At 39.9% G+C, this 12,704-nt stretch overlaps 1 protein-coding gene across 1 annotated transcript in view; it reads left to right on the forward strand.

The window, feature by feature from the left end:
• Positions 1-664: 664 nt before the first annotated feature.
• The window catches only part of LOC119590922, a 22,153-nt gene continuing 10,113 nt past the window's right edge, over positions 665-12,704 (forward strand). The window contains exons 1-10 of the mRNA XM_037939664.1: positions 665-835; positions 3,783-4,041; positions 7,229-7,458; positions 7,631-7,804; positions 8,246-8,496; positions 10,443-10,617; positions 10,770-11,612; positions 11,718-11,912; positions 12,211-12,402; positions 12,650-12,704. The exon at positions 12,650-12,704 is cut by the window's right edge and continues 100 nt beyond it. Coding sequence (XP_037795592.1) covers positions 674-835; positions 3,783-4,041; positions 7,229-7,458; positions 7,631-7,804; positions 8,246-8,496; positions 10,443-10,617; positions 10,770-11,612; positions 11,718-11,912; positions 12,211-12,402; positions 12,650-12,704 — 2,536 coding nt within the window. The 5' untranslated portion in view covers positions 665-673. The remainder of the gene's footprint in view (positions 836-3,782; positions 4,042-7,228; positions 7,459-7,630; positions 7,805-8,245; positions 8,497-10,442; positions 10,618-10,769; positions 11,613-11,717; positions 11,913-12,210; positions 12,403-12,649) is intronic.

The following is a 12,704-nucleotide window of genomic DNA, read 5'->3' on the forward strand; positions in this document are numbered from 1 at the left end:
CTTTCCACCCTACCTCACCTTTTCCCCCCCCGGAAAGAGAAAACCCCCCTTCCCCCATAAGATTCCCCCCCCCAAAGAAATGGCTTATTTACTGTTTTCTGCCAAATTTTCCCCCTCATTTCCCCTGGAAAACCCCCCCCCACCCCCTTGTTAACCCATTCCCCAACCCCCTCCCTTCCTTGGGGGGGGGGCGAGGCACCCCCCCCAATTAACCCTCTGGCCCTTTCCCCCCCTAAAACCGGGGCCTCCCCCCTCCGGGGATCTTCTCCCCTACCGGGGGGACCCCCCCCCCCCCCAAAAAAAGGGCCCAAAAACCCATCCCATCCTTTCCCCTTTTTCCTTTCTTCCCAAATTTTTTTCCCGGGGTTTTTCCCCCCCTTTTTTTTTTCTCCTCTCTTCCCCTTCCTGATAAAACACTTTTTTTTTTATTTCTCCTTTCTCCCCCCCTTTTCTTTCCCTTCCTTTCTCTGGGGAAAAAAAAATCCTTTTTTTCCTTTTTTTTGTTGGTTCATTTCTTTTCCCTTTTCCCGCCCCCTTTCCTCTTTCTTTTCCTTTTCCCCCCTCCCTTCCTCTCCCCCTTCTGTTCTCGCCCCCCTTCCCCCCCTCCATCTTCTCCCCCCCCTTCCTTTTAGTACATGTAATAACAGGGGACCTTCATTCTAGGTGGCAGACGATGGTTGGTGATGCCTCCTTGGCAATCATTGGCACAGAGCTGGGAGAGCTGTCCTTCATTGAGCTGAGTACAGGGAAGGAAGTTGGTGGCACCTACATCACTGTGCCAGTCACAGAGCTAGACTTGTGCCGGGATAACTCCATGGATACTGTCTATTTACTGGTCAGTTTTGGGGGACTGTTGATGTTATTGTAGATTTGATTATCATTTGATGTCAATGTCATCATATCAGCATATTACATATCAGCAGATTACATTACTTAAAGTATTTTATGGAAGATTTTGATAGCAGTGTTATATGTAATCTTTTTACAGAAATGGCACAGTCAAGTGTCAGATTGAACTTGCAGTAAATGTACACCTTAATGTGTAAAATTGCAGTTTTGCAAAAATACAAAATATAACATTCTCACTTTATTGCACATTGCCCAAAGTTATGTTCCGAGATGGTGATCCAGACAACAAAATTAACTATTAATTGCCTTGCATGCTTTGCCTTAAAGATCTTTGTCTATAAATTCCCTTGCAGTGGGACACTAGGTTTTGTGTAGCTCCTTTTAGGTATCTCAAGAGGAGTTCTGTTGCTATGAGGTCTTTGTAGTATAGCAGTAACTTTTTGCACCTTGCATAAGTTGCAATCACTAAACAACTGTCAACTTTGCTAAGTGTCCATCTGCCTCTCCAAGCAGCACTACATTAGAAGCAGAGTAGTGTGACCCAGCATCAACACAGATGTCTGGCTTGGAGCAGGGATTGCATGGCCTGCCAAAGGAGCAAGACGAACCATCACACCCACCCCTTCAAATATTCCTGATCAGGCCAATGTTTCTAGCACATCCCTTACCTACATATAACAATTGTTCCAATATCATTACAACTGTGGACAAGTTCTCCCATTAGCCAGGAGCATTCCCCACTCCTGACAACACAGCATACACCACAGCCAAGACATTTGTTGCAGGCTGGGTAGCACATTGCAGTCATCACAATAGACTGTGGATAGCAATTCAAGTCAGTGCTTTTGGACGTCTCATCCCTACATGCTTCAACTACACCAAACTGGGTCAGTAAACTGCGGTCAGTCCATCAAGCATCAGTACCACCTTGAAAGAGGTCCTCAATTACACAGCAGCACTCTGGCCATACTAGGCAGCTTCACAGATTTGACTCAGGACAGCTTCGTCTTAGGCCTGCAGCAGCAGATACAACAACTCGGGCCCAGGCCCACCTATCCAACAAGATTTAGGCTGCACTGCATCTTTGCACACATGCCATCATGTGTGTTGGAACTAGCCATCCTCTGCTGTAGCCACCATACGATCATCACTTTCCAGTCCTCCGGAGAAATGAGAAAACCCTGACCTTATGAAGATGCAACAAAGACAATGCTATCACTGTTGGCTAAGCCAAAACCTGCCTGCATTGAAGCATAGGCAAGCTCACTTGTTGACTCCCACCATCATTGCACTGGGGGGGGATGCTTGTAGCAGCAGCTTCCCACAAATTAACCCATAACTGACAGGTAGCATTCATAGAGGCCGGGGCCTCGCTGCCGGGGGCTTATATCGTCGCCCTAGCATGCACGACCACTCATGCCAAATACCAGCATCCCATGCCGTTTCTTCGTAATACTACGAAGATATGTTGTATTTTCAGTTTTCATTATTTTTTACAGTCTCTACTTGCCAAACTTCCTGATAAATCGAGACTGAAGGGTATTTTTGTTGTTATATAGACTCCATAGTTAATCATTATTCGGTCTATAGTCCACATAAAATAAGCAGTGTGTGGCATCATGGAGTTTAAATCGTCGGTTTGTTGCATTTTTTTTGTTTGTTGCATGGTAAAAATGAGAAAGTGTTAAAACCGACTTAATCACACTTTCACTGGCAAAAAATAATCTTTTGCCGTGATTGTAACAAAAAAAAAACTCATGGCATGTCCATACATACTCTGTGGCATGTGCGTACGTGCCCCCGGCAGATGGTCCCGCCATGCCATGGCATGTGCGTACATGCCACCTGTCGGCAATGGGTTAAGTAGGCCACACTCGCTACATATCTGTCCACCTCTCCCAGGAAAAGGCAGGAATTGGGTCACTGCATCTAAATGATACAGTAACCTGATTTCCAGGCACCTTCAGCAGACCAGTAGTGACACTTGCAAACTCCTCTCACTTCTCTTTGCTTTTGGTAAATAAGATTTGACCAAGCCAACTACTGGTTTGTTTGGAAACACTGTAGATATCCATTATGTACTGCAGCTTTTTGTCAATAATGCAGTAAGATCATATTATTTAAGAGTGTTTTCAGGCCTTTGCTTCAGTGCCTTAGCATTGTTGTAAAAGCACCACAACTTTTCTTCTATAGAGCAGAAGTGGTGAGCAGGAGCTTCATCTGCAGAAGTAAGATGAAAATATGTGGCCCATGTTCCCTACTTCATAGTCGGATAATTAGTTTCCACAGTGTCCCAAATGGCTTTGCCATAAAAATGCATGAGGTGGTCAGTAATATCGTCAGTCAACATGTGCACACTCCACAATATCCTGTTTCCCATCTTAGTGATGATGAACTTGCAGTCATCCTTTGCATACATCATATGGATCACGTCCATTACTGAGGTTGCCCACTAACATTTCCAAGTCAGTGGTGGTTCCTTTATACATCTTGATGTTTCTTCACTGCCTGTTGCTTGCTGTGTGATGATGAGTTTGTGATGCAGTAGGTGTTGCATATTGATGGCAGTGACTTCTTATGTAATGGAAATAAATGGTACGGGTCACATTTGTTGCATGAGGGAGTAGCAACAGCAGGCAAGAAAGAGTGGCAGACGAAGGAAAACAGACTTAAGTCAACAAAGGAGGTTCATCACTCACTTTGTTACATTTTCTTTATAAAAAGACAAGCTTATTTTTACTCTTCACATCATCATCTTTTTCCTAGATTTTTCACCCATTCTTGGGAAGACTTCTCATTGCTTACCCAGAAAAAATTTGACTGTGTAAAACTTCAGACTTGGCATAGGATTCTAAAGCCATTCCCTGTTGTAATTTTCATTTTCTTGTTATGTTTCATTAGCTGTATAAATGTAACCAAAGTATCCCTTGTAGATCACAGGACCAGAGGACAGGCAGTGGCGCTTGGTGCTGGAGCAGCGCAGTAGCCAGTATCTCTTTCCCCTCGAACACATAACCCCAGAGTGGCCAGATGATGAAAGTCCAGGGGCTTCGCTGCATCGCTCGGGACCCCCCCACCGGTCGCGGCTTCTTGGCCTTAAGCAGCTGTCAGTGGAGAAGTTGCAAATGCTTAAGCAGAGACTTGCTGAAGCTAAAACAGGCACCAGGAGAAAACCATTAACTGAAAATAAAGGTAATTGATCATTACATTGTTTAATTCCTTTTTTTCTCTCTTTCATCCATTCTTTTTGTGTATCCTATTTTATTTACTCACATTTTCTGAGCAATATCTATGTTCTGCCCATCTTTGGTTGGATACAGAATCTGTAATAATCAACTCAGTTATTAGTATCTGCCACCAAAGATTTTGCTTACATTCTGTATAAGTATTCATAGCAAGATGATAGTGGATGGAAAAGATAATATGTAGTTGATATAGTGAAGTACTTATATACAAAAACAGACTTTTCATTGATTTTTTTGAAAAACAAATTGTAGGGGATTGTAGGACAATCTTTAAAAGAATAAAATTTTAAGATTTCATATTATATATTTTTATAATATTGGGTGAAAACTGAAACATAAGTTTGTGTTTTTGTGTTGTGGTAACACCTGGTTCTTCCATCTGGCAACACTCTCTGCACGGAACTGGGTCCGCATCTTTATGGGTACGTTTGGGGCACTACAGCTGTCCTCTCTTATCTATCATCCTGGCCAGCCATTACATAAACCCTGATGATATTTATATCTATCAGTTTCATTTACAGTAAATATGCAGTACCCAAGATTATCTCTTGGGTACTATCTCTTAAGGACATTTCAGCTTTTTGTCATTCTGCTTATATGAGGTAAATGACCTATTGACTAATGGCTGACTCCAGGTCAGTTTGCCTTTTATCACACTTATTGTTTTTTTAAGTGGATTTGAAAAAAAAATAGCACTCACCTGGAGATGGTTACCATATTACACATTTCCAATGCAAATGAAAATAAGACAACCTCTTTTGAGCATGACAGAATGGTCTGCCCTGTCTCATGAACTTGATTTCGCCACTGTATCATAGGAGAAAGAGAGATGGCACCTGTCACCTGTATAGCCCGTCATTAGTCTTGTTTTATTCTTTTTTAATATTTATTACTAAAGGCCTTTTGATTTTTTCCTCCCTTACACTTTTTGCTTGTTCCTTTTCCATTCCATCCAACACTAGTTTTTGCACATAATATGAAGGACAGATACATAGCTTTTGCTTTAGGTTTTCACATTTAAGCTTGTTTGTGATATTATTATGTTATTTGCATATCATTTTACCTCAGGATTATGGGAAGAGAAATAAAGATTGTGCAGGATCCCAGGCCATGCTTACTTTTGAGTTGTTGAATGAAAATCAGGATACAACCATGCTATTTCTAATTTTAGATGCACCCTTACAACTAGTACCATAGGTTGAACCAGCATTCCAGAAATAGGAAGTAATTGATTAACTAGAACTGTATGACAAATAAATAAAATAGATTAGAATCTTTACTCTAAAATAAACCAGGATCCTCTGAAGTGCTGAAGTTTCATTCAGTAACAGAAAATAGTGGTATGGGAAATGTAAGACAGTACTTACAGTTATGTACTCCTAAGACCCTCCAAGTTAGTAATGTCTTGTTGATGGTGCTTTCAAGCAATTTTAAATTGTTCTGTTACATTTTATGTCTGTCCATTACCAATGTCATGGCAGCCAGTTTTCCAACAGGCTCATGTCAAAGCAGCCTTTTTGAGATATGCTCTGTGCAAGACTGTGCTGCATTAGGATGGACTGAGCTGAACTGAGATATAATTAGTCTCCAGAGGCCAGATTCACTAACATATGATCACAGTGCATTTACCAGTGGTTTGTTATCAATGTGTTTACCAGCAGTGGTAAAGTGGGATTCCCAAGAGATGGTAGCTTGCCTCAACAGAGTTACAGTTGTAAATTAACTTGTTCTGATGGTAGCCAACAAAGGGCTATAGTAAATCTTTTAGGTTCCTTTTGCCAATCATATAATGCATGAACAGAACTCAACACTGCAGTTTGTAAAATTATGGTTGCACCTAAAACGCCATTTAAGGTCAGCTTCACCCTCTCCCTCCGGGCAAGCTGACTGCGACCGCATACTGCGATTACCCCTTTAACTAGACATGTCTCGTGTGTTCTTATACTGCATGTGTCAACTCTTAGAAATAAAGAGTGAAGCCGAATACCAGTATCAATACCCCTGCAAGCCAATGTAATTGGGTTCTATACCCGGCATATGTACAATTTTTAAATAGATTGGTTAAATTATATCCATTTTGTGGGATGTTTATCATATTAATAGTAACTAATACAAACAGTTATATTAATATATCATTGTTTACTTTAAGTTAAGAAACAGTCCAAGCAGAGTTTTTTTTTCATTGATGTATCGATTCTATACATTCTACAGTATAATATAGGCCTGTGTCTACTTATAATTTAATGAGAATTTTCCATGTCCTTGTGATGGTATGTGCTTGCTATTGTACTAATCATATCAGTAATAAAAGCAAACCAAAAACATTGTTTAAATATTTATTTTTGGATAAGATAACACATGATGACATTATCTTTTCTGAAGTAACCTGTGAACTTACCAGTGCTCTGACCACTGACAAGATTTACAATGGGAATTCCAATGGCAAGCTGTTGGTGAATACCACTGCTGTCTGTTTATGATCATAACTAATTACCAGCGATTTTAAGATTGTAAGTGCATTTGTGAATCTGGCCACAGGCTGTTCATGTGCAGGTGTGCCTGGCTATAAGTTGCTCTGCCCTATACCATCAGTCTCAAGGCTATTTATTAGGGGTGGAATATGAATGGGGAGTTTTATATACTCACACAAGTTACTTGTGGGATAAATAGGACTGGGGTTAATTTTTGGACAATTTTATTATATTACTACCTACTGCAACAATTTTCTCATTGTAGATCTATACAGGAGTTCCTTATATCAAATTTCACAAGGCAAACAGGTGAAGAGGCTCTGGATAACTTCTTGGATATCTTCACTTTCAGGTACCCACCACCAACATACAATTGAGATAGGTTTTTGAAAGTTTATAGGATCAATCTGTAGTGAAGCAGGTATTTTTTAGCAGTGATAACTCATATTGACCCTGCCAGAAATGGTTTATAGCTAAAAAAGTGGCACAGGGTCCTGAAAAGCCTAGAAATTTCATCCACCAGTTCACAGTAAGACATTAGAATGACTTAAAAGCAAAAAATTATATACATGAGTAATCAGCAATCGTACTCAAATACCTTTTAGAGCTTCAACCTTGCTACTGATAAAGCCAGTACTGTAGCTTTTGTTTTATTTATTTCAGGTGTGGACACTTGTGATATTGACGAACTGTCTGCCACAACTACCCCAGAGCAAATTATGACAACCTCCACAACCTCCATAGCCTCAGGGGGTGACGGAGAGGCTGCCCCATGCATCTCTGCTAGACCTGAGAGGCTCTGCAAATTCATCCATGACGTTATTGCGACCCCACAATATGCCAAAGAAAGATACCTGTTAGCAGGGCATTGCAAACCAAACACTACACTTATGGTTAGTTGATTATTTATTAGTTGTTATTGCCTATGGTTTTATATGTTTTCTCATTTTGTTCTTGTTCTTCTGATTGAATGATACAGATACAGTTGTACATGGATGTTGAAAGTTGGAGTGCATTCCTTTATTTTTACAAAATTTAGCAAATCATGTCCTTTTCTGCCAACAGATTTATAGCACTGATTTGGAACCCACCCCCCTCTTTGTCTTCAAAATCATACCTGATGCTGAGAAAATCATCCTCCAAGATGAGATGATCTTCCTCTCAGATGCAACATCACGGCGGAAGCTCACCATCATCTCAACATTCTTCTCATCCTCATCAAAAATAGATGGGACTATAGTAAGTTTTTATTTGGATTAAATATTCAAGTCAATGGGAGAGTAATGAGATTAGTTATATTGAAAATACAGTGTGCGTTTTCTGTCACTGATGCAGATTATGATTATTCATTATTTTTTATTTTGATGTTGGTATTTTTATTTGATATTACCAAACAAATCAGTGTTTTACTCTACATTTATAAATATTGAAAAGTGACTACGGGTTCCTTTTCTTAGTTAGCTCCTTTTTTTTTATTATATGCACTTTCTCATATAAAAATATACTCACTGAAAAAAGGTAGTTTTATGTAAACACTTCAGGTAGTACCTGCATGTCTATTGAAAGAAAAGGATGGAATGGGAGTCTATTATTCAACTTACATAATTATTGCAGTGATTGAATAATTTATGTATAATATCAGTTAGTAGTAAGTCATAACCAAACCTACATATTTTGCAGGACAGCAAGGTGAACCCAGTGATCCAGGAAATAGACTTGCCGGAGGACGAAGAAATTGTGTCGATGCACTCTAGTCCCCCCTTGATCTCACAGGATACTAACAGCAGTCCACCACGCTCTGGCAGGTCATCTGTTGTGGGCCGGATGGGCAGAGATGAAGAAGATGAAGACTACGTGGAACTGCCAAGTCACACATGGCCCCACGGATGCATTATATTAACTACCAAATCTTTGTATATATGTCAGCCAAGGTAGGTCCTTGGGGTCTAAGGTAGTAAATTTGTTGTGGAAGGAGTCAAAATAATATTACTTGCTTTGTTTATTAGTGTTAAGTCTTGTTTTCTCATTGATGTGAGAGGTGAATTTAATAATTTATGAGAAATCCTTGGTAGAGTTAGGAAAAAGATGCTTTCCTTTACTTTTGAATATTAGCTATGCAGGATGAGTAAGATAAGGCATAAAAACCATGAATGCATTCTTTACCTTGTAGTGTTTTAACCCCCAAACTCCTTGGATCCTGATGCTTCATTGCCTGCATTTGGCCCAAAATCTAGGTATTAGGCTTACTTGAGCAATGACTCTGATAGGTGTGTGGCTGAGTGTGCAGGGACACTCATGTGCAGGAGAAGTCTCCATGCCATCTCTTTGCATTGTTAGTTTCTCTTTTTTTTCAGAAACATTTTTTTTTTTTTTATCATTTTTCAGTATCTGTTTGTCATACAGTATGCTATATCCAAATGGTAATAGATAGTTTTCCTTGTGCAGTCTCCATATCCTCTCTAGATAATCCATAAGTCAGTGCAATAATAATAACAATAAGTGATTTATTATTTATTTATTTATTTATTTTATTTTATTTTTATTTATTTTTTTTTTTTTTATTCGGTTTTCTGTGATACAATCTGCACTGCTGGTCATGGTAAACAATTTTTTTTGTAACATGATGGTCACATCATCTGGATGTGCAAATTTTAGGGAAAATCAGGTATGAATGTACTAATCCGCACTCAACTCCGATTGTCCGGCACACTCAATATCTTGTGATAATTTTTCCCAACACATTTTTATTGTTTGCATGAATTAGCCCAAAAGGCTCCAGCAGGTATATGGCATGACTTAGGCATAGTCAAATAAGAAGTGATAGTCCATTGCCTGATTCTGGGTTTTCTGCACCAGCATAAACTGTTAGAAGGCACTTTATTACCTGAAAAAGTATGGGAATATGGTATGCACTAGTTGAACATGAATAATTAGGAGTAATTTCAAAATAGGGAAATGGTACTTCATCTTATGTTACCAGTCATATCCCACTGGATTTGGTAACAGTATCATCTCATCATGAAAAAAATTGGCTGGTGACTGTTTTCAGGCAGGAGACAGGACCCTGTTGTTATTGAAGAATTTGGCCGAGGGCCAGGATGATGGAAACACAAGTGATGAGATATTGTTGCAGGTGACAGGACATCTAGCCATGAGTGCACAAAGTGCTTGGAGAAAGATTAGACTCAGTGAGCCCGTAGAAAGGGCTCTTATATTATTTCCACTGGTATAAACAAGGGCAGAATGTATCATCTGTGAACCAGGAGAAGAACTGGCTCCAAGGAAGACATTATTTCTATGCATTGGGACATATTCCTGCCCACTATGATGGGCGCCACAGGGTGTGTTACAAAAATTGGATCCGAAAATATAAAAAATAATACAAATAACACAATATGACTCATTGTTATTGTGCAGAGTTGTAGGCTACATGGGGAGATGATATGGCATCTGCTCAATAAAAACTTGTCTATTAACCATTAACAATATAACTTAACAAATGATAAATATACACCTGGAAAAATGACAAAACAGCAAAATATGCATATGCAGAAAAAGAGCTAATAGCAAAGAGGGAGCAAGGAGTCTTGATACCATGCATGAATGTTTGTGTGGACAGGCCTACAAGTCACACACCCATTTAAGTAAACCCAGATTTTGGTCCAGTTGCAAACTGCAAGGCACCCTTTATTTTTTTATGCTCATCTTTGATAAACTAAGTGCCAAATCATCACATCTTCATACATCATAATTGGCTAGGGGGGCATGATGTATGACATGATGACACAACACCTGTTGGCAAGAGATTAATGGAGAAGAAAATTAGACATTGTTTTCTTTTCTTTTTTTTCATTCTCTTTTTCTTTCTTTGATATAGAACCAGTGTAGAATCTCTCTTCATGGACTTGGTGCTTCGAGCAGGTGATATTGATAGTGCAAATAAGCTTGGTGTGATGTTCTCTCTTGACCCAAAGCTCTTTGAGCTTGCGGCAGATGTCAAGCTTCAATCCAGGAATTTCAGTGCAGCCATTGCCTTGTACAAGCACTCAAGGGTTAGTCATTGCTATATACTCTTGTTATGACAAAAATAAAAATTATTTTTTAGCTATTTTTGATTAGATATTGTATAGTGTCATGTTTGATTTGATGAAAAATTTAAACATTGAATGTTCTTTTATGCTGATTTTACTTTTATGCTTTACAGTGTCCTCATGTGAAGTGTTCAATCAAGTTTGCTGGCCAAGGGCTAGTAACAGAGTTTCTCACCTATATGGGCACACTGACCAGTGGCGTGAGTGGGCCAGACCTTGGGGTGGAAGAGCGCCGTAACCTGGCCAACCTCGCCATCATATGTCATTTGCACCACCTGTGTCTTCCAGGCTCACACAAGCCACCTCAGCAGCAACAGGCCTTGAGAAACTTGCTTCTTTTCCTTAGGGACAATCAGTACTATGATGAAGTACTGGCACTCGCTCTGGCTGCTGGCTCTTGGCGCTGGGAGACCCTGCAATACCTGGCTGCTTCACGAGGCCTCTATCTTGAAAAACTACAGCTTTTGATGGCATCACAGGCATCCCCTATTCTAGACGCAATTGAACTTGACCAAATGGGAGGCCAGACCACCATAGACAGCATCTCCCCTCTGGCACGAGAAAGGGAGGCTGGCTATCTGCACTGTGTTTCAGACCCAGAGCTACGTCAGGTCCTCCTCACTCGCCCAACACTGGCACGAAGACACATTGCCCTCGTGCTGGGGTTGCTTTCTACACTTGAGGTCCCTGTCCTCCGCCGTCTGTCTGACCTATACAATCCAACACAGCCAGCAATAAGGCCATTCCTACAGACAACCAACGGTAAAAAGCAGGCATTTCTTCCCTTATCATCAATGGTTCACAACTCTTGTCTGCTTGCATATGGTAGTGAAGAGCTTGTGTCAGTTGAAGCATTTGTTGAGGTATTCCTTTCCATCATCATCCATCTGAACCAAAGAAGAGGTTGGATGTATAATCCTGAGCTCCTAACCTACAAAGTGGAAATTCCAAAAGAGGTGAGAACTGCATTGCTCACACACCATGACCTGTTTAATGTTGGAAATTTGTAATCCTTGCACTTGTTTTTATTCTTTTGCACTCAATCAGTCTGTCTCCCTCAGATTGTACCAGTACCAGTGGATAAAGTAAATCACCAGGTGTTGGCTTGTGGATATGGCCACACTTCACTGATTATTGGTGATGTTCTCTATACATGGGGCAGGCCAGACTATGGTGTTTTGGGCCATGGGTCTAGATGCACCACAAACCCTAAGCTTGTGTCAGGTGTGAACGTCTTTCTCCCAGAAGATCAAGAGGTTAGTTAGTTAGTTTTTTTTTTTTTTTTTTTTTTTTTTTTTTTTTTTTTTTTTTTTTTTTTTGTTTGTTTTGTTTTGTGTTTGTTTTGTTTGTTTGTTTTGTGTGTGTGTGTGTGTGTGTGTGTGTGTACTCTTTATTGTATGTGTTGGTTTAAATGGATATTATTAGAAATAAAATGTCATACCTTACTGAAGTTTATTGTTATTAGAACTTTTCAACCATAACTTGCATGATACTAAAACAAATTGCAAGAAGAGCTAAGGAACTCCTTTCCCACCTGCCAACCCACTCCAACAGCCAAACCTCAATGGCACCGTCCCCCATCTTGTATCTGGCACCAGCCCCTTGACGCCACTCATAAATGGCAGAAGCCAGACTAGCTTAGTATCTGATGGCTCCGAGCCGAGGATGGTCGCATACTTTACCCAGATGAAGGTGCTGAGTGTTGCTGCAGGGAAGAATCATATGCTAGCCATCACAGATAATGGGGTGAGTAGAAAAATGATGATAATAAGGTTGATCTGTTTATTATTGCAAATTGTGCATATAATTGTAAAAGTCTCTCTTTATGCTAATGATTTATAAAGCCAAATCACAAATTTTAGAATAACATGAATAATATAACCATGAAAACACTTCTTGATATAATGTACTTGTTTACATTATATTACAAGTGTTCCTCTTTTACTTGTACACACATTAGGTGATTTCTGAAGCCTTTTTTTATGTTTAACAGGTCTATGGTTGGGGTAATAGCAGGTATGGTCAGGTAGGCACAGGTAGCACAGGTC

Source organism: Penaeus monodon, chromosome 3 (assembly GCF_015228065.2).
Source record: "Penaeus monodon isolate SGIC_2016 chromosome 3, NSTDA_Pmon_1, whole genome shotgun sequence".
Taxonomy (NCBI): Eukaryota; Metazoa; Arthropoda; class Malacostraca; order Decapoda; family Penaeidae; genus Penaeus; species Penaeus monodon.